This window comes from Canis lupus, chromosome 21 (assembly GCF_011100685.1).
Source record: "Canis lupus familiaris isolate Mischka breed German Shepherd chromosome 21, alternate assembly UU_Cfam_GSD_1.0, whole genome shotgun sequence".
NCBI classification, from domain to species: Eukaryota; Metazoa; Chordata; class Mammalia; order Carnivora; family Canidae; genus Canis; species Canis lupus.
In genome coordinates, this window is record NC_049242.1 from 22,760,972 (window position 1) to 22,784,079 (window position 23,108).

The following is a 23,108-nucleotide window of genomic DNA, read 5'->3' on the forward strand; positions in this document are numbered from 1 at the left end:
CTCTGATAGTCCCAATGTCTGAGTCATTGCTGAGTTTTTTTCTTCTTTTGAGTTAATTTCTTCCTTGATAACAGTTTGGTGCCAGTGGTGGGAGGAGGGATAATGATGGTTTTTTGTTTCATTTTTGCTCTTCCTTGTCTCAAAAATTTTGATTGAGTACTCAACATCATGTGCAATGGAGAACACAGGACAACAGAGAAAGAAAAGAGCATTTCTCTTCTGTTAATTTGGGAGTTGAGTCAATACAATCAGGAACTGGGCTGGGTTTGGGTTTTGTTGCTGCCATTTTGTTGTAACCTTCAGTGTAACACATTCTTCAAATTTTCTCTAACTTTTTTTTGGAGGTAGTGATGGTGGTGGAGATGATTTGCTGGAGGCTTTTTCTCAGTGAACCTGTTCCACCCCCAGATTTAGGTATTCCCTAAATCACAAAATAAAGAGCAAGCAGGTGTGAACTGCCCTATAGTTGCTATATAGTCTTAGAGCAGCACACTTAGTGGTTAGCAATTTGTTAAAAATTATGACTGAATTATTCTGCCTTCTTAGACAGTGGTCCAACTTCCTTCCATGCTCTGCCACTGGTGAGTCAGTCCTCACATCTTGTCTCTTCTAGGATATGACCATCTTTTTTTTATATATCAGGCTACTTGGTTGTCCTTTAATCTTAGTTCTTTAGATTCAAGAAAAGTTATTAAGATTTTGTACATCATCCAGCTTTCTCTTATTGTCAAGGTAGAAATGAATTTCCTTCCACCTTTTTAGGCAGGGGCAAGAAGTCAAATTTGAGGATATTAACTTGATTTTTTTAAAAAAGTTTTTCTCTGTTCTTTGTATTTTTTGCTCCTTTTGGGTCCACTATTCTGTTTTTCAACCTGGCCTAGTTTTATACTGTTTTCCTCAAATATCTGATGACCCTTGGTTTTCCTTTCAAATCCATGAATAGTTGTATAGGCAACTGGTATAGGTTTCCTTTGAAGCTATAAAGACTTACTTACATGAAAGGCATTATTCCTGAATGGGAGCTTGCAGTATAAGGGGGTAGGTCCTATTGACAGTTAAGCTTTCCTTCAGAGTATATATGCCATTCTGGAAGAAGGTAGTACCTTTATGTTTAAACCACCACAACTGTCAAGTAAGGAGAACTTTACTTTGGGATTGTGTTACTCTCAGGCATTTCACTTCTAAGTAGAGCTGCCTTTGATGTTTTCCCTTTAGGTCAATTGTAAAAGTCCACAGTCAGGCTCTGTTCCACCTTTCTATGCCAAACCCTCATCCAATGGGACCTAACCAGGTCAAGAATCCATTATGTTTAGAAAGCAGTTGGAGCAAGTATTATAGGAAGTTACTCCAAATTCATCAAGAAAAGAAAATGAGCCAGTAGGCCCAGCTACCCTAATTATTGTTCCATGATTCCTGATTTCTATACTTGGAAATTCTAAGTTGAGGGCTCTGAGTGTTATACTAGAAACCTTTCTTCTCTCTCTCTCTCTCTCTTTTTTTTTTTTTTTTTTAAGATTTTATTTATTTATTCACGAGAGACACAGGGAGAGGCAGAAACATAGGCAGAGGGAGAAGCAGGCTCCCCGTGAGGAGCCTGATGCAGGACTCGATCCCAGGACCCCGTGATCATGACCTGAGCCAAAGGCAGACGCTCAACCACCGAGCCACCCAGGTGCCCCTACCAGAAAACCTCTATTTGTGTTCCATGCTGCAGTTTTTCTCTACTCTAGTCTATTCATCAAAACAATCCTATTTTGTATCTTTGAGAACTGTGTCAAAATCTTTGCTATTCCAATGGTACCCTCTTTTATTTTCATCATCACCACTGATTTATTTTTTATGCATATATCTTTATTACCTTATCAGTGAACCCTTGAGAGGGAGGGAAAGCAAATGCATCTGCTTGGTCTGCCATATTCCAAAATTGCTTTCTGAAATGTTTGGCTCTGTCCATGTACACACTAACATTCCACCCTGTCAAGAAGAGGCCCCTCCCTGTTCAGCAAGAACTCAAGTCAGACACTTTAATTTTAATAACCAAATGTCAATGCCGTCTCCTGAAAATCTAACAGCTAAAGAATATGAATCTTGCTTCCATCAACAAAGCAAAACACAGACTCTTTGGGTTCTCTCTCACCAGAGAGTTTGGGCTCAGCCTGGACAATGGCCAGTTCCTGTCAAAATTACAGTTAAAACCAATAAACTGTCATTCTTTTGGGTTTCTATATCAAGTCAGATGACCAAAATGCAATATACTTGAACTATTTTAGTTTCCTTCCCTGCAGAATTGCCTTTTCTGTACTATGATTTATGATGCTGCCCTTCTCAAGGGTTAATAGATATTTTTTGCTGTAACTTTTGCAAAATTGCAATTGACTATATTTCATTACGATATTTAATACATTGCACACAAGAAACTGCCTGCTAAATTCCTCACAGAATTCAGTGCCAATAAATTTTTTTTCTCCCTAAAGAACTGATACACTTCCTTATAATGTGCAATGGGAAGCACTGGATTCCTTTCCTTATTCTACACAAGAGGCAGATCCTATGAGAGGCAGTGTACTACATTGGAAAGCCCATTTACTTAGGAATCAGAAAGATCTGGGCTAAAATCCTACTTATGCTACTTTCAGGATTCTAAGTCTCAACTTTTCTGAGTTTCATTTTCCTCATCTGTAAAATAGGGATAATTTCACTTTTGTTCAACATTTTCATTCTCTCAGCCTGCCCCATGAAGCTCTAAGTGGGTAGAGAAAATTATACAACCAGTCTGATGGATCCTACTTTAAAAATATAAGCACAGAGCACAAACAGGCACATTGTCTGGCAATCCTATTCTAATTTCCTCACTAGTTTGCTTTCCCACTCTTGGAGGGACTACTCCACACATTTCCCTCAATCCTTAAACCTCCTCTAAATCAAATATAATTGTTTCACCTTGTACCATCCTGAAACAATCAGATTCCTTCACAGTCCTACCCACTAGCTACTATGTCAACCTGCCCCTGTGCTATTTTCTTAGCCTTTCCCTCCTGTTCAGTAGATAGGGCAAATAGCTTCGTTTATATAAACTCTTCCTTTCATTCCAACCTACGTGTCACTGCTCTCTTCCTAACAAATTATGTTCCAACTACAGTGGCCTCTTCCATTCTACAGTTCAAGCCCTTTCTAAGTCCAAGCTTTTCACTTGCTATATTCCTTGTTTTTCCAGCAATTCTTACCTTCAAAGCTGAGCTTCTCTGGCAAACTTTTTCTCGGCAATCTCTGTAGAAATGGTCTCCCACAGTTACCATCTAACACCACAGCTTGTTTCTAGGACTTGTCACCACCCAATATTTACTTTATTTGATTTCTTATTTACTGTCTTACCCACTAGGTAAGTATTCAAAATCGGAAGTCTTCATTACTTCTTCCTTTTTCTCTCTTTACCCCAATATCAACTTGTCCTTTAGTATCTGTCTTTAATAATCTGGCCAGTTGTCAAAACCAGAAATTGGAAACCATTCTAAATCCTTCTCTCCCTCTCTCCTCCAATCCACCAAGCCATTAATAGTAGAGTCCATCATCAAAATATTTCTTGAACAGTAGTGTCTCTTCTCAAAATATATATACTCTCTCCTCCTTTCACACTGCCAATCTGTTTCAATTTTAATTACGGAAGGCTTAGATTATTGTAATAACTCCCTAACAGTTCTCTATCCACAACTCTTCAAAGAGATCTTTCTAAAATATATGTCTAACCTTCATTTTGTAGTATAGTCATCAATATGATCCCTTCCACTTTTTGTTTTGAGAAGTTTGCTTAAGTTATTTTAATAGATCTCTAGACCTTTCAACAAAACTTCCTTTATGACTAGGTCATTCTTTACCTCTCTGGCCTCTCCTATGGACTCTTACTTAAATACATCTTTAGTTGTAACTTTACTAGAATTACCTACAATTCTCTAAACTACTTCCATGTTTCTGTAGAAACTATTCCCTCTATCTGCAAAGTCTCACTCTCTCCCCTGAAGTATCCATCAGGTATTTTTCTGAACTCAGCCTAAGTGTCATCTCCTTAAAGCGGTGTTGACTTTCAGATACTCACTTTCTGTTCTCCTATAACATCTTTGAAATATCTCTGTCGTATACTTATCATATCTGTCTTTATGTTCCTAACATCTTACACGGTGCTGGGTTTTTTGTAGGTGTTCCATAAATGATGAATAAAGGGCTTGACGAAGGTGCACATGCACACACACACTCAATGTCCTTCCTATTGCCTTCACATGCCTTCTGATCTCTTCTTATTTCTATGTTGAACGATCTAATTGCAAATGAACTTTTTGTAAATGTCATGCCTAGCTTTCTGGAAGTGAAGAAAAAATGATGGCAAGAAAATTCTGTCAGGTGGCTTATTTCTGCCTATCTATATCTTCCACTGGAAAAGAGAGAGGTTAAAATATGATAGCTTACTTTCCCCACAATCCAATTAAGACCTTACTGAAATAAATCATTACCAATACATGGAAACAGAATCATTCTGAAAAGAAAATCTGAGCTTTACTCAGGACCCATTTTTGTCCTCCCCACTGCCAAGTTGTTTGCTTTCACATGCTGCATAGAATGTCAATAGCTAAAAGTAAAGAGACTTTAATAGCATAAACCCCAGGGAAAAACTGTCCTTGGGTTCAGAAATTTTTGAAAGGCAGGTATTTATAATTTTTAAGGAAGTCTGTTTAGGAATTTTTGTCAGATGGCTATAAAAAAATCAGAACATCTATACAGGCTAATAAAATTTAAACTCTGCCATCATTTCAATGAATTATAAAATCAGTAAGGTAATTTTTCAATCCATGACCTTATCATGTAAGAGAAGAAAATTGTTACATAATGCTTAATATCGTTTTTATAATTTCAAATAGAAATCTATGATCTTTTAATAGAAACTAAAGCCCCAATTTAAATATACTATGTGATTCTTTTTTTGAGAAAAGAGCACAATACTTTACTGACCAAAAAGAAGGTAATTAAACAGAACTAGAAACATAGTTTATCTTACTCAGATTTATGACAAAACGACAATAAGAAATGATCATAATTGATAGAAACTTCCTATAAAACATTTATTTTGGCAAGAAAGGATCAAAACTTTCTATTTACTGAAATTACCAAGAAGGATTTTTTTTCCCTAAATCAAGCAATGAAATCGGACATAGCTGACTTCTACATACTACATCACTAAAACAATGTGCTTGCTTTTGCTCATGCTTACCAAAAGTAATTGAAGATCTTTAAAACGGAAGGTCCCACCCCATGGCTTTCTAGTTAATAAACAAAATCTACAGATAGAATCACACTTAGGGTCAGAGAATCTTTCTCTCTCTCTCTCTTTTCGTACCTTCATTGCTGAGAAACACATTGTCGGCAACAAACTTGGAAAAATAAAGAGATTCATAAAAAAGGTAAACAGATTCCCCTTTTTGCCAATCCTATCATTCTGAGATAACTAGAATATTACAGTTTAAGAAATTTCAACTGTATAATTCAAAATGTTTTCTTTGTGAAAAGGAGATTGGACCAAAAAGGTTGAATGACTTGTCTAGGGAGAAATTGAGAGAATGGCAGATCTTTAATTCAGATCTCTTAATTAGTTAATATGTGACCAAATCAAAGGCATTTTTGAGAAAAAAATGTGTACTACATTGAGAAATGTAGTGTACTACATGTAGTGTACTCAATGTGTACTACATTGAGAAATTGAGAGAATGGCAGATCTTTAATTCAGATCTCTTAATTAGTTAATATGTGACCAAATCAAAGGCATTTTTGAGAAAAAAACACTTTACCCATCCTGTAATAAAAAGGAATATAGCAGAACAAATTCTTCATCTAGTAGTCCAGAGGCCAAATGGATAACTAGCAAACCATCAGTCAATTTACCTGTTGGACACACAATACAGAAAGCAACAATATTTTGTTTAGTAGAAATAAGACAGGTGTTAGAGTCAGAGAAACCTAAATTTGAATTTGGATCTGTTATTAGTTGTGAGAAATGTTTCTGAGACCCAATTTTTCTTATTTGGAACAAAGGGGTAAAAGTTATTCTCTTAGGACTATTTTTTTTTTTTTTAATTTTTATTTATTTATGATAGTCACAGAGAGAGAGAGAGAGAGAGAGAGGCAGAGACACAGGCAGAGGGAGAAGCAGGCTCCATGCACCGGGAGCCCGACGTGGGACTCGATCCCAGGTCTCCAGGATTGCGCCCTGGGCCAAAGGCAGGCGCCAAACCACTGCACCACCCAGGGATCCCCTCTTAGGACTATTTTAAGAACTAAATGATACACCATTAGTAAAATATCTAGCATGTTATGGGATGGGATTTCAATAAAAGTTACCCACTTTTTAGGATTTATGTAGGATTTAAATGAATGTATTTTACAAGGTTTTAGTGACAAAAGCATAGAATTTAGAGACAAAAGGTCTAGGCCCACATCCCAGCTTTGCTCTTACCTGTTCATATCTGGCCAAGTCACACATAAAATGAAGATAACAATATTTGCCATACCTAGCTCTTAGGGATACTTTAAAGATCAAATATGACAATCTCTGTACAAGCACTAACTATAAAGTACTACATATATGTTATTATTACTATCAAGAAAACTAACTGCATTAAAAAAAAATAACTTTTTCCTACAAAAGCTTAGAGAACTGCACTTTTATAAATTGTATCGCTCCCCAGGTACCACTGAAGAGTTCTTAGATTTTATCAACATTTATAAAATGTGTTTAGATTATAACCTAAAAACTTTTTCTTAAGACCAACATTTCATACCATTTTTTAAACCAAATTTCAAGCAAACTAATTTAGATAGAGTGTTGCTTCTCAAATATTCAGGGGTTAAATTAAGGCAACAGACCCTGTAAACCAACATATAATTAATTAATGGAAAGGTTATTGGTTTGAGACACTAATGAGGGGAAATCTGTTTTTTATTAACATCATAAGTTAAACTACTAATATCTGCCAACAATGAAAATGCATACATTAATAAACATTAATACTGAAGAGATCAGTTCATGACCCAGCTGGAAGTTGCTGTAGACAAGTTGAACACCACTGCCTTTGAGGTATGGGAAGGGGAAATGTGTATGTATGGAGTAATGAGGCCCCTCAGACTATGTGGCCACTCAGCAAGTCAGCAGCATGGATAAAAATGATCTTTTTGCCTCTTTCCAATAAATCATCCTGCTGCAATAAATTTTTATAAACAAAAATATAAAATATATGATAGGCACCTCGTTTCTTCTAATTATTTACACAAATTAATCCCTATGGCACTATTATAAGCTGCTATCCTCACTACACATGTGTAAAAAGATGCAAAGTAATTCTTTTATGATCATTCAGAAGAATCAGTAGCAAAGATTAAATGTTACTGACTTTTTATCCTAACTAATATTACTGACTTTGTATCTCGGCTCTTGGGCCGAGAACCAAGTGCCTAGATAAACACCAAGTTCCAAAGAGAAGTCATAATATGTAAGACACCATTAGAAATATTCATATTAGTAAATCATTTCACATATGATTAGCAAACATGCTAAATCAAAACTACAGGCACAGGTAACAAATACATTTTTCCCCTTCATGTTACCAATACCAGTGATTCAGGGGTTTCTAAATATTTTAGCCTGACTCAAGATTCATTAAATAGTACATTGCATGTAAGTATACAAGAAAACTGTTCGACACAAATTTTCTTTCAACTGACAAGAATAAGTATGTTTCTGGTTACCTAGCACAATCACTATGAAGAACAAGGGTCCCTAACAAGTAGGAAAAGATCTACTGGTACACCAAGATCTGGTTATCTGTGTCCAGCTACCCCTTCTTTCCAACCACTGCCCCCAGTGCTGACCACCACAGTCTATAGAGATACACAATGGCAGAACATTTGCAGCCAACAACATTGCAACATTCTTTCTCCTGCTTTCATTTGAGACCAACATGTTGATCCTAACCTTCCAAAAGTTCTAATAGTTCAGGAAAATACTAAATTACATGCATCTCAAAAGTACATATAAGACTTGGGGGAAAGCTCCTGCAGTAAAGAGTCAGTGTTAAAAAATTAGTAATTCTGACCTATCCTGGCAAATATATATTTACCTTTGGGCATTACCATCCTTTCTTTTCATGATAAAATGGAGAAATAAGAATGTGCTAATTCCAGGGCACCTGGGCAGCTCAGCTGGTCAAGCATCTGCCTTCAGCTCAGATCATGATCCCAGGGTCCTAGGATGGAGGCACCCTGCTAAGCAGAGAGCCTGCTTCTCTGTCTCCCTTTGCCTGCTGCCCCTTTCCCCTGGCTTGTGCTTGTTCACACACTCTGTCAAATAAACAAAATCTTAAAAAAAAACAAAACAAAACAAAAAGAAAGTGTTAATTCTGACTTGACTCTCAGAATTAAAACACCAGAACAGATATCTACAAAATCCTATAATCTTCCTTTGTTACAGAGTTAGGCACCAGTAACCCTGAACAGTTTCCCCTATAACTTGCTGTGTGGCCGTGGGCAAGTCACTTAACCTCTTTGGGATGCAGTTTCCTCATCTGTAAATTGAATAATAATATATATTTATTTTTAGGAGGATAATGAGAATACCCTTAATTCATAGGACAACGGGTAAAAACCAAAGAAGAATAAAAAACAAGATACTGCCTCACAGTAATGAGTATTCTATAAATATGTGCAATTATTATTACACTCGGTCTTTTAAATGTCATAGAAATCACTGTTTATAATTTCACCTGTTTACAGGCTGATAATAGACTTCCTGGGATTTCATTCTATCATTATAAGAAGAAAAAACACAATTGGAAACATAATGGGAGAACTGCATCTCCTTATCTTTTTACCACATGCTATTAATAATATACATTCCACAGGCTTTACCACATCATACCTCTAGTAAAATGTAGTATCATACAGTGAATGGGAGTTTTGGAATCAACAGATTTTAATCCCAACATTATCTGTCACTAGCTGTGTGAACTTAAGAAAGATATTTAATGTCTCTGACCCTGACCTATAGTTTCCTCAACTGTAAAATGTCAATAATAATAGTACTTACCTCACAGAATTATTGTGGTGATGATATCTATATAATGGTAAGTATGGTAACTGATACATTATAACTATTAATATTATTACTTCTCTTTTCAGGAAATGGCAAACACCCTGAAGCCCTCTCATACCCTATACTGTTCTCACTTTTTAAACTGATGATCATAAAAAAAAAATACGTGCAGAAATACAAGCTACAGGTAGCAGGCAATTTAGGTATAATAAAAATTCCAAAGTACCATAAGAAATATGTCTATTCACAGAAGAGGAGACCTCTTAAAGCAGGTCTTGAATATACACAACTATCTAGTTATTTGGAGTTATTCAACAGAGACTCTATGAAATGGACTTTGCTCACAATGTCTCATGATGACCTTAAGTGGTTTTATCCCATTAGATTCTCATGTCTAAAAATCAATATATAAGCTGTGTAGCAGTGCAGATAGCTTTAACAATCACTGCCGAACAATATAGTGTTTTTTTCTATAGTGTTTCACATGAGTATCAGTTTCCCCAAATGAATGCTAAGCTAGAAGCTACAGAAGTCTTCATTCTTTAGTAATGATGCCAATGACATTAGACTGATAACCATGAATATGACTCATTCATTCAATAAATATTTATTTAATGCTTACTGCATCCCAGGCACTGTACCATGCCCGAAGAATAGAAGAGTACTTAACAAAGTACATGGGTAATGTCTTCCCTAGAGATCTTAGTCTAGAGGAGAGGATAAACCAATAATTACAGTGCTATAATGGAAAAACACAGGATGCTATGGAAGCACATAGTAGTACATCTAACCAAGGAGGTAGAGGTAGGAGGAGAAGGTAAAGGGAGGCCATGAAAAATTTCCTGGAGAACATTTAACCAGAGGCTTAAATGCAGGCAAGACAGACTAAAGTATATATAAGAAACTAAAAGAAGTTCTTTATAGCTGAAGCATTCAGATTAATGTGGGTCATAGGAGGCTTTTGTAAATCATGCTGAGTCAGGATGTAATGTAGGAACTTACACATATAATAAAAATCATTACCACTTTAAAACAATTAATTGTATTTCTGTATATCAGTGAAAAGTAGAAGATAAAATTTAAACATATTTACAATAGTATCATAAAACATCAAAAAATAGAAATATATTCAATGAATCATGGGAAGCATCCACATGCTAACAATTAGTTTATTTCAGTAACGTTTTATAAAGGAGATTTTAATAAACAAAGGCATATACCAATTACTTGAATTGGAAGAATCAGTAAAGATTTTCATTATCCCTACATATATATGGATAAGCAATTTCCATATTCCTACCATATATCTACATTTAATATATGTAGTACCAATAAAATACTAGCCAGATTTTCTTTTCTGTGTAGAAATTCATATGAAAATGCAAAAGGACAAGAATAAGCTGGTTATTGGTCATGTGAATGGCCACAGACTCTATTTATATGAAATGTTCAAAACAGGCCAGCCATTAAAAAAAAAAAAAAAGATTCCATCCTTGCCAAGATGAAGAAAGGTGATCTTGAAAAAGAACTAAGTGGAAGAACTTTACCAGATAGAAGACCAATTATAATACAAGAGAAATTAAAACAGTGCAATATTGGCAAAGGTATAGGTAGATAGATCCATGGAACAGAAGATGCTGTAACAGACACATTAGTACTTGGCCACCAGTTTATGACAAAAATGAACCTGCAGCATAAGGGAGAAAGGTTTTCAATAAATGGTACTGGGTCAATTGACTTTTTGTAGGAAAAAAAGGAATTTTATCTGATATCATATACAAAAAAATCAAATCCTGATGAACTGCAAATATAAATATAAAAAATAAAATAGGGGCGCCTGGGTGGCTCAGTGGTTGGGCATCTGCTTTTGGCTCAGGTTGCGATCCTGGGGTCCTGGGATGGAGTCCCACATTGGGCTCCTTGTAGGGAGGCTGCTTCTCCCTCTACCTATGTCTCTGCCTCTCTGTGTGTCTCTCATGAATGAGTAAATAAAATCCTTAAAAAAAAAAAAAGTAAAATAGTAAAGTGCTTAAAAAACACAGAGTAAAACCTTTATGATATTAAAATCAGCAAATATTTCCTAAATAGGACATAAACAATCCTAAGTATAAAAGGAAAGACTGAAAAAATGGAACTTCTGTTCATTTAAAGGCAACATTAAAGAATCAACTAGCAAGCCACAGAATGGGAGAATACATTTTTAAATGTATATTTCAAACAAAGAACCTTATCTATAAAATATATAGAGAGCCTGTCCAAAAAGAAAAAAGAAAGGCCAAGGGGGAGGGCATGTTGTATAGCAGGAAGACTCCAACAGGTACTTCACAGAAGAGTGTATCTCATTCAGCAAGAAACATGAAATAGCATTCAACTTCATTAGTTTTCAGGGATATCAAAATTTAAACTGTGAGGAGATACTACAACTTACCCCTAGAAAGGCTAAAATACAAAAGACAGAAAAGTACCAAGTGCTGACAAGGATACAGGACAAAAGATCTAATACACTGGTGGGTGGAAGAGATAAACTGGGCATAAGTGCTTTGGAAAACTTTTGGACACAATTTACTAAAGCTGAAGATATGCCTATCTTGTGACTATATAATTCTGCTTCTAAGTTTATATCCAACAGAAATGCATGAAAAGAAAGTCCTCTTAAAGCATGTATGAGACAGTTCATGGAAGTATTATCTAATAGTTCTGAACCAGAAATTACCAAAAGCCAAAATGAATAAATTCATAATTATATTTGCATAATGGAATATTATCGGCGGTAAGAATGAACTAAGACTAAATTATATGCAGGTTAGGATGAAACTTACAAACAAAATGTTGAACAGAAGCCAGCACATAAAATGTACATATTACATGATCTTACTTGCATAAAGCTCAAGATGAAGCAAAACCAATTTTGGTGTAATAAGTCAAGGTAATGGTTAGTCTGGCTGGAGATGTCCTAAACAGAAAGGAAGATGAAGCTTCTGAGATTCTGGGCTCCTTGTAATACTCTGTTTCCCAGTAGAGATGCTGCTCATGTAAGTGTGCTCATTTTGAAATACAGTGTGTGTGTGCGTTTGTACACGTTTTTGTATGTATCACCTTCAAAATACTTCCAAAAGCTTTTTTTTTTTAAGATTTTATTTATTTATTCATGACACACACACACACACACACACACACACACACACATAGAGGCAGAGACACAGGCAGAGGGAGAAGCAGGCTCCATGCAGGAAGCCCGATGCGGGACTCAATCCCGGGAATCCAGAATCACACCCTGGGCAGAAGGCAGGTGCTAAACCACTGAGCCACCCAGGCATCCCCCCCCCAAAAGCTTTTTTAAATTGTATCAGCATATTTGTACAAAGATGACTATGTGAGCCTACCAAGAAGAAAAAAGAAAGACTGAATGTAAGGGTTAGGTTGTTTCTATGGTATTTTTACTCACCTTTGTCCTGTAATGCAATTTGTTGCTTATGCAGTAATGCCACCTCTCGTCCCAAAGCTTTCTTCTGTCTTTCCAGTTCATTTCGAAGCACCAAAATTTTTAATTGCAAGCACTCAGTTTGTTTTCTCTAAATGATTTAAAAGCACAGGTAAATTTATGAATATGAAAGTCATGACTAGGAACAATTATACATTTACAGTATTTCCAAATGAATAATGGCCTAAAGCACTTTAATATTCATCTAATTTATAGATCTCTTGAGTAACTTAATTATCAACACCTGCCATTTTAATGGAAAGACTAGAGATAAAAGCAAAGAATAAACCTGGAGTCTGGGGACAGGTCTTTCTAAGAACCAAAAAAAAACACTACAAAATATCTCAGGCCTTTTCCCTGAGATCACAATACAATTAAGACAAGAAATAAATTTTTAGAAATGGAGTTCTCAAAAACTCAATCATAGAGATACCACAGGATCCACCAATTCTATTGCTTAGGTATACACCCAAGAGAACCGAAAACATGTCCATACAGAAACCTGAATATGAACTTTCATAGCAGCATTATTTATAATAGCCAAATGGTGGATTCAATCCAAATGTCCATCTTCTGATGAACAGGAAAAAAATGTGGTACATCCATACAATAGAATATTATCTGGCAATAAAAGAAACGAAGTACTGATGAATGTTATAACATGGTTGAGCCTTGAAAACAATATACTGGGGTGCCTGGGTGGCTCAGTCAGTTACGTGTCTGCCTTTAGCTCAGGTCATAATCTCAGGGTGCTGGGATCTAGCCTGGGTCAAGTCCCCACTCAGCAGAGTCTACTTCTCCTTCTTCCTCTGCTTCTCCCCCTTCTTGTGCTCTTTCTTTCACACTCTCTCTCAAATAAATAAATAAAACGAAAGAAAGAAAGAAAGAAAGAAAGAAAGAAAGAAAGAAAGAAAGAAAGAAAGAAAGAAAGAAAACACTATGCTAAATGAAAGAAGCCAGTTTAAAAAAGCCACGAACTCCATTTATATAAAATGTCTATATTAGGCAAATCCATAGAAACAAAAAATTTCCATCTCTGCCAAACTGAACCAAGGTGCTCTAATATCCCACAGATTTCAGAGAAAGTTAAGCAGGGCCCTGGGGCTTTCCCCTCTCTAGGTGGTAACCAATCCTATCAGTGGACATCACAGGGGGAGCCTAGACTTATAGCAATAATGAGATAATCCTTTCCTCCCTGCTGGAGGAGGGAAGCTTGGTGGAAAGCGAGAACTTTCCTTACCATATAGTGTTGATGAAGCCACCCTATTCAGCATGCTATCAGTGGAGGCCATGTGGGGAACAATATCAAAGTACTTGTATACCTCCCAGCCAGGTATTAGTAGTGGAGGCCTAATGGAGAGCTGGAACTCCCAGTCCTGGTCCAAAGTAAGAAGGCCCCATTTTCCAACACACCTGCTACTTGGGTGTCAATGGAAGCTGCTTGAGCAACCTGGATTTTTAAGCCCACCTGGCAGTAATGAGATAGCATCTTTCCCTTCCCTATTAGAGAAAGAGGTGTCAGAAAAAGCCAGATAAAACAGGTTTAAATAAGATCCAGAGGCTCATAATATCCAAAATGTACATGTTTCAATCAAAAATTACTCATACCAAGAAATAGAAAGATGTCAAAGTAAATGAAAAAGGATAATTAATACCAATATCAATACTGAGATGACAGACATGTTACAATTATCTGACAAAGACCTGGGAGCAACTATCATAAAAGTGCTTCAATAACAATTTAGAACATCCTTAAAACAAACGAAAAAACAGAACATCTTGGTAAAGAAACAAAGTCTCAGTCAAGAAACTGAAGATATAAAAATAAAATCAAATAGAAGTTTTACAACTGAAAATATCTGGAATAAAAGACTTAGTGAATGAGCTCAACAGCAGAATGTAGGAGACAGAGAAAAAAAATCTTTAAGCTGGAAAATAAAACAATAGAAACTACCTAAACTAAATAAGACAGAGAAAATAGGCTGTAAAATAACAAAGCCTCACGATGTGTGGAACTGTATCTAAAGATCTAATATTTGTATTATCAAGTACAGGGAGGAAAGAAGAATAAAGCAGAAATGAATAAGCGCTCATAGAAATAATGATGAAAAACTTCCCAAATTAGGTAGAGTAAATACATCTACAGATTCAAGAAGTTAGTGAACCCCAAAGAGAATAAATTAAATGGAGAAAATTACAAAATAAATAAAACCAAAAGCTGGGTTTTTGAAAAGGCCAATAACTTTGATAAAATCTAGCCAGGCTAACCAAGAAAACAAGAGAAGATAGCAATTACTAATATGAGGAATGAAAAAGGAGCCATCAAAACTGATCCTATGGACATTAGAAGAATAATTAAAGAATACTATAAACAACTCTATGGCTACAAATTTGGCAACTTAGATGAAAGGGACTAATTCCTTGAAAGACAATCTACTAAAACTCATGCTAGAAGAAATAATCTGAAAGGGCTTATATATGAAATAATTAAATCAATAAATAACAGCACTTTAAAATAGAAAAGTACAGGCCCAGATGGTTTCACTGGTGAATTTTACCAAACATATAAATAAATAATACTATTCTTTTAACACTCTTCTAAAATATTAAAGAAATTCCTAACTCATTTTAGGAGGTCAGCATCACTCTAACACCAAAATCAAACTAAGACATCACTAGAAAGGAAAATTACAGACCAATCTCTCATAAACACAGATGCAAATTCATCAACAAAATAGTAGCAAATCAAATCCAACAACGTTTAAGAAGAATTATACACCACAGCCAAAGGAACTTATTCAACATATGCAAAGCAGGTTGAACATTCAGTGATCAATGAAATTCACCACATCAACCATGCTAAAAAAGAAAAGTCATATAATCATATCAATACATGCTTAAAGAACATATAACAAAATTCAACACTGATTTATGATAAAAACTCTCAGCAAACTAAGAATAAAGGAAAACTTTCTCAACTTTGAAGAATATTTGCCAGAAAACGTACAGCTAACATCACAGAGATCTTCCACAACTTGATGGGGTTAGTCCTAATAACCCCATCATAAGTTAAAAATATTTTAAGTTAAAAAAATATTTTAAGTTGAAATACATTTAATACATTTAACCTACTAAACACCACAGCTTAGCCTCGCCTACCTTAAGTGTTCTCAGAACATATACAATAATCTACAGTTAGGTAAAATCATGTAATACAAAACCTATTCTATAATAAAGTGTTAAATATGTCATGTAATTTATTAAATACTGTACTTAAAGGGAAACAAGGATGGTTGCATGGGTACACAATGCTTGTAAGTGTATCAGTTGTTTACTCTAATGATTATATGGCTGGCTGACTGACAATTGCGGTTTGTTACCCCTGCCAGACATCATACCATATACTGCTAGCCTGGAGAAAAAAATCAAAATCCAAAATTTGAAGTATAATTTCTAGTGAATGCCTATCACTTTCATACCATCATAAAGTCAAATCTTACATCAGGGATCATCCATACTTAATTATAGGAAACGAGACACTTTCTCCCTACATTAGAGAACAAGGCAAGGATGTCCCCTTTCACCACACTATCATACATCTACTAAAAATCCTAACTATGCAGTACAACAAGAAAAGGAAATAAAGGCATACAGACTGGGAAAAAAAGGAATAAAATCATCTTTGTTTACAGATGATTTGATTACCTATGTAGAAAATCTCAAAGAATCAACCCCCCTCACCCCAAAAAAAAAAACAAAACTCAAAGCCTCCTGGAAGTAAAAAATGATTATAGCAAGGCTGCACAATCCAGGGTTAATACACAAAAGTCCATATTTTTCTTATGTAACAGCAAGGAACAATTAGAATATGAAATTTAAAACACAACATTACATTAGAAATTCAAAAAATGACATATTGAGGTATAAGTCTAACAAAATATGTATAAGACTAAAATGAAGAAAACTGGAAAACTGATGAAAAAAATCAAAGGAAAGCCAAATAAATGAATGTCCATATTCATGGACAGGGAGACAATATTATTAAGAGTTCAATTTTTCCCAACTTGATCTATAGATCCAGTGAAATCCCAGCAAATTATTTTGTTTATACCAACAAACTGATTCTCAAGTTTATATAGAAAGGCAAATAAACCAGAATAGCTCAATACTGAAAAAGAATAAAGTTAGAAGACTGACACTATCTAATGCTAAAACTTACCATAAAGCTACAATAATCAAGACAGTGTGACATGGGCACAGAATAGACAAATAAATGCACAGAACAGAATAGATGACCTGGAAACACATACAAGCACAAATACAGTCAACTGATTTTTGTCAAAGGAACAAAAGCAATTCAAAGCAAAAAGGATAGCCTTTACACCAAATGGTGCTATAACCATTGGACAGCCACATACAAAAACAAAATGAAACAGAACATTTAGATATAGACCTTACACCTTTCAGAAAAATTAACTCAAAATGGACCACAGAACTAATGTAAAATAAAAAAATTATCATATCTGGGGTACCTGGGTGGTTCAATAGATTAAGTATCCGACTCCTGATTTTGATTCAGGTCATGATCTCAGGGTCGTGGGATCAAGCCCCGTGACAGGCTCTGCACTCAGTCCAGAGTCTGCTTGTCCCTCTCTCTCTGCTCCTCCCCCACCCCCAGTCAAATCATGAATAAAATTTTTTTAAATTATCATACCAATTCTAGAAGATAACACTGGAAAATTTAGAGGACTTTACATACAAATCAAATACATGATTATGAAAGAAGAAACTAAGGTGGCCTTCTGTAAAATTAAAACTTCTGCTCTGTAAAAACCACTATTAAAAGAATGAAAAGCTACAAACTGGATGACAATACTTAAAAATGACCTATTTAATAAAAGAATCATATCCAAAATATACACAAAAACTCTAAAAGCCCAACAATAAGTAAACAACCCAATTTAAAAATCTCATCAAAGAAGGCCAATATGCATATGAAAAGATGCTCAACACCATGTCATAAAGAAACTGCAAACTACAACAGTGAAATGCCATATATATATATATATATATATATATATACATTAATATCCAAAATACTGACAATGCTAAGTGCTGGCAAGGATATGGACCAATAGGAATTGTCGTTTATTGTTGGTGGCAGTGCAAAACCGTATAGGCACTTTAAAAGATAGTCTGGCATTTTCTTACAAAACTAAACATAGGCTTACTATACGATCCAGGAATCATGCTCCAGGATATTTACTTGTTGAGCTGAAAATTCACATCCACACAAAAATCTACACATGAATGTTTTATAGCAGCTTTACTAATAATTATTTGACATATGCAAGGCAAGTTGCAAAACTTGGAAGCAACCAAGATGCACTTCAATAGCTCAATAGTTAAACAAACTGTAGCATATATATACAATGGAGTACTGTTCAGCAACAAAAAGAAATGAGCTATCAAGCTATGAAAAGTCATGGAGGAACCTTAGTTGCATACTGCTAAGTAAAAGAAGTCAACCTGAAAAGGCTACATACTATTTGATTCCAACTACATGACATTCCTGGAAAAGGTAAAACTATGGAGACAGTAAAAAGATCAGTGGTGCCAAGGGTCTCTAAGAGAGGGGGAAAAGGATGGTAGATTCATCCTAGAGGATTTCTAGGCCAGTGAAATTACACTGCATGATACTGCAATGGTGGATACATGACACTGTGCATTTGTCAAAACCTAGAGAACTCTGTATGTTAGTAAATTGAACACCAATAAAAAATAAATAAAAAAAATTAAAAAAAAAAGGAAACTGACTTAACATATCATTTCAGTAATCATCATTGTAAATAAACATTTCTTAAAAACCTCATTAAAGACCAGGCATTGTATGATGGAAAAAAAAAAACAAAAAACAAAACCTAGAGAACTAGGGAACCCTGGGTGGCTCAGCAGTTTGGTGCCTGCCTGCCTTCGGAGTCCTGGGATTGAGTTCCGCACTGGGCTCCCTGCATGGAGCCTGCTTCTCCCTCTGCCTGTGTCTCTGCCTCTCTCTCTCTCTCTCTCTCTCTCTCTCTCATTCTCTCTGTGCGTGTGTCTCTCATGAATAAATAAATAATCTTAAAAAAAAACCCTAAGAACTGTACAACACAGAGCAAACCCTAACAGAAACTACAGACGTAAGTTAATAATATTGTATGAATATTGATTCAACAATTGTAACAAATATACCATTCTGATATAAGATGTTAACAATAAAAGAAACTAGGAGAAGAGGGGAAATACTTTCTGTACAATTTTTCTGTAAACCTAAAACTATTCTAAAAAATAAAGCTTATTTCTTAAATGATAGAACCATACTTCAAAAAGTCAATTTTACTGAATGTTCATTTAATAAAACAAATCCCAGACACATTCTATTAGAGATAAAATTAAGTTTGCTAAATAAGTTTGTTAACTTATCTTTCCATTAAAATACTTCCTACTTAATTAAACCTATGAAACCAGAATCAAAACTTTACTCAGACTCCCTTTTAATCCAAATGTCTTTGGAGGCCAGAATTTGCCTCCAGATAAAATCTGAAATCTGCCCCCACAACAAACATATACAGGTGCTTGCACACGTTTACATTCACCCACAATTACTGTGCTATGAATGTGTGTGTCCTTCTCTCCTGGTCTTTATCAATAGTGTCAGTAATATACTTTATATGATTTTCCATGACATGCATCTTAACCAAACTAGTAATATTTGGCTGTACCTAATAAATTCTTGTCTCCTTCCTAAGACATACACTAATTAAAACTGTAATGAGAAAAGAAACCTTTTCATTAAATAAATTAAATATGATGAAAGTCAGCATCTCTATTTGATTCACATATAATGAAGAAGCAAAGGCACTCAGTGGGATGAGTAATGGTATAACCTTGTTGAAGCAAAGGGCATGGAAAATGACTTCGCAGTTGTGTGGAAAGTAGAGCTATCATTTCTCACCCAAAATGCTTTCTTCCTCATCACTGAAATACTGATTCTAAACAGATGGCATGATCATCTGTTAAAGACATTCAAGCCAAGAAAACAAGCTGAAAAGCTTATTTCCAATCATCATTATTATATTTGACTGGAAAACCCTATGAAATATAAAACATTCCTACGCAATTTTTCTTGAACAAAGCAAATATTTATGAAGGGCATACTACGTGCTTCTAAAGAGGTTGGGTCTAACGGTGATAAAAGCCATCTTGCCCTGTCAACCCACTGTAAAAGCAAAGACCAAAGGCCATGAGGTTGTTTATCATTAAAGAAAAAGGAACCAAGAAACAATTTGGGTTTCTTGGTGTGATCATGGCACACTATGGCGTTTTTACATCACTGAGAAAAAACATACGCAAATTTTTAGGAAGTAATCTTTTCTCACAAAGAAGTGTTCCATTTTCATAACTTGAATTTCTCCACAAAATATGCAAACTGAATTCTAAACTGAATTTTTTGGAGGGAAAAAGCCCCTCCAAAAAGGGGAAAATAACTTTTCACAGAATACAGATATGCCTACTTAGAGGGTTGATCTGCTCTATTCCAGGGTACATGCTCAGATTGGGAAGCATTTTCTAGAATCAAAGAATCAAGGGTACAAGTTAATCTAAATACTAAACTGATACAGGAAGGCATGTTTACAGTGTGTTTGGTCCATGTGCAGAAACTGGCCCACTTGCAGAAATTTATCAAGTCATTCAAAACCAGCATAGCTGGCTCTAATTTCTGATGAGTAAACAAATCTGCCCAAGTGGGATCTGGTTTAGCTTCCTTTCTAATGCACTGAACAAAAGTGCTCAAAGACCTTAATGTTTCATAAGTATCTTCTAATGGGTTTCCGTGTTTTATTTATCTGTTTACTCCTAGTTAAATTTTATTTATTTATTTATTTATGATAGTCACAGAGAGAGAGAGAGAGAGGCAGAGACACAGGCAGAGGGAGAAGCAGGCTCCATGCACCGGGAGCCCGATGTGGGATTCGATCCTGGGTCTCCAGGATCGCGCCCTGGGCCAAAGGCAGGCGCCAAACCGCTGCGCCACCCAGGGATCCCTGTTTACTCCTAGTTAATATCACATGTGCATCTCCAGTGGATCACTTTTAATTGGATTTTGGTGTTTTTATGCAACATGTATCTGCTCTGAAAATCACAGCAAATTCATCTATTTGCAAGCACACACATTCTTATTTTGGGGTCTTTACAAAGACAATGATGGGCAACGTTAAAGACTCATTTCAGAATGACAGACTAATTTGTAAATGACATACTAAAGGAAACAATTTTCTTTAGATCACATTAGAGCTAAAAAGTCTTAGACAAAATTTTCTCAAAGCATGGTCCAGGAAACCATGAGAATTTCTGAGGCCATTTTAGAGTCTGTGGGATCAAAAATATTTTCATATTACTACTAAGCTGCTATCTCATTTTTTCACTCTTATTTTCTTATAACTGTATAGCAGAGCTTTCCAGAATTTCTAAGATTTGTGGTATCACAACAGATTTATTGCAGAAATAAATGTGAGAATCCATCTGTCTTTTATTAACCTAGGCATCATCAACAGATATATGCTAAGTTCTTTGAGGTCTCAATAATTTTTAAGAGTATAAAGGAGTCTTGAGACCAAAAAGTTTGAGAATGGTGGCTTAGGGCACATTTATCTATATTGGTTTTCCCACAAAACCTGGAAATAATTAGCAATCTGGGAAAAAAAGTTTTAGAACTATGGCAGTTGTCCTATGAGAACAAATTTGCTTTTAAACGTCATGCATAGGTTCTTTCTATTGCACTTACATCTTCTCAATCACTAAGAAAGGGAAAATATTTTCCTAGAAAATACTTAATCTAATCCAGTAATATCACAGACTCAGTGGCAATATAAGGCCTAGAACCCAGGACCAGCCAGGAAGATAAAGGCAAAGATATATAATAATAAAACATCCAAGTTCTACTTCCACTGTGTGAGAATAAGCACCTAACAAATTGGTCCTCTCATAAATAATAGCTATAGATTCTATATACAAAAAGCTACTACTTGATGATTCTGGAAATTGATCAGTGACAGGTAAATTTTGGAGACTCTGGACCTGCTGCAAGCAACCAACACACAGAGTGAATTTCCCCTTTTCTGTAGCGTTGTCCTGAAGGTGGCTGCGGTAAAACTCCAATGAAAAACAACTAGCTTTCTGGCCAAAGGAACGAGGGGAAAGAGATCACACAATCGAGGCCACCAGAACAGAAGAAGGCAGAAAATGGACATCCCAGATTCTGTTTATAAATATGTTTTTTAAAATATTTTATTTATTTATTCAGGAGAGACAGAGAGAGAGAGAGAGAGAGAGAGAGGCAGACACAGGCAGAGGAAGAAGCAGGTCCCACGCAGGGAGCCCAATGCTGAACTCGATCCCAGGTCTCCAGGACCACGCCCTGGGCCGAAGGCAGGTGCCAAACTGCTGAGCCATCCAGGGATCCCCTCAGATTCTGTTTAAATTCAATATGAGTCTCTGAATCCTCAACCACACATGTATGAGGCATACAGAAAGCAGCTGTGCCTGAGGGTAAAAGTATTGAACTGAATGAAATCTGAGCCAAGGTCCACTGCAGGCAGAGCAGTTCCAGCCTAAACAAGTTAACTACCTACTAAAATGAAAACATCAATACTCTTCAGAATAAAGTAACAAAATCCAGAGAGTCCACAAAATCTCGTTCACATTGTCCAGGATACTATGCAGTATTACTCAATATATGATATGAAGAGCCAGGAAAATGTGACTCACTCTCTAGGGAAAAGACAACCAATATATGCCAATCACAAGATAACCCAGATGTCAGAATTACCATACAAAGCCACAATTACAAATATGGTGTAAGAAAAAGTAAAATATTCTTATAAAGAATAAAAAGATGAAATCTCAGTCAAGTATCAGAAAAAGTAAAATACTCTCATAATGAATAAAAAGATATGAAATCTCAGCACAGCACTAGAAAATATTAAAAGCAGAGACTTCTGCTTTTGGTCAAGATGGAATAGGAAAAAGGAACGCTGCTCAACTAATTTTACCAGGTTACCGTAATTCTAATACCAACTGATAAATTTAAAACATTGTATTATAATATCTCTAACAAATATGCACAAACTCCTTAAATTATTTCCAGATCAAATCCAGCAAGATATCAAAAAAAAAAAAAGTATATATTGTAACAAATTCAGGTTTATTCCAGAAACATAATGTTAAACATCTGAAATTAAATTATGGAGAATCAAGGAGAAAAACCACATGATTATTTCAATAGATGCAGAAAAAGCATTTGACAAAATTCAACATCTCAGAAAGTAGGAATAAGAGGTAATTTCCTAACACCAATAAAGGGTGTTACTACCATTATACTTAATTAAGAAAGGATGAATCATTTCTCCCCACAATCAGGAACAAAGAAATGATTTCACTGCATCACTTTGATTGTATATA

The 23,108-nt window shown here is 35.4% G+C and overlaps 1 protein-coding gene across 6 annotated transcripts in view; it reads right to left on the bottom strand.

Annotated features, from left to right (window-relative positions):
• UVRAG (UV radiation resistance associated) overlaps window positions 1-23,108 on the bottom strand; it is a 313,277-nt gene that overhangs the window by 137,243 nt on the left and 152,926 nt on the right. For all 6 annotated transcript variants that reach the window (XR_005375642.1, XR_005375643.1, XM_038568582.1 and 3 more), the window contains exon 8: window positions 12,573-12,699. Coding sequence is in view for 4 of the 6 variants with exons in the window: in XM_038568582.1 (XP_038424510.1) it covers window positions 12,573-12,699 (127 nt within the window). In the remaining 2 variants the exon portion in view is untranslated. The remainder of the gene's footprint in view (window positions 1-12,572; window positions 12,700-23,108) is intronic.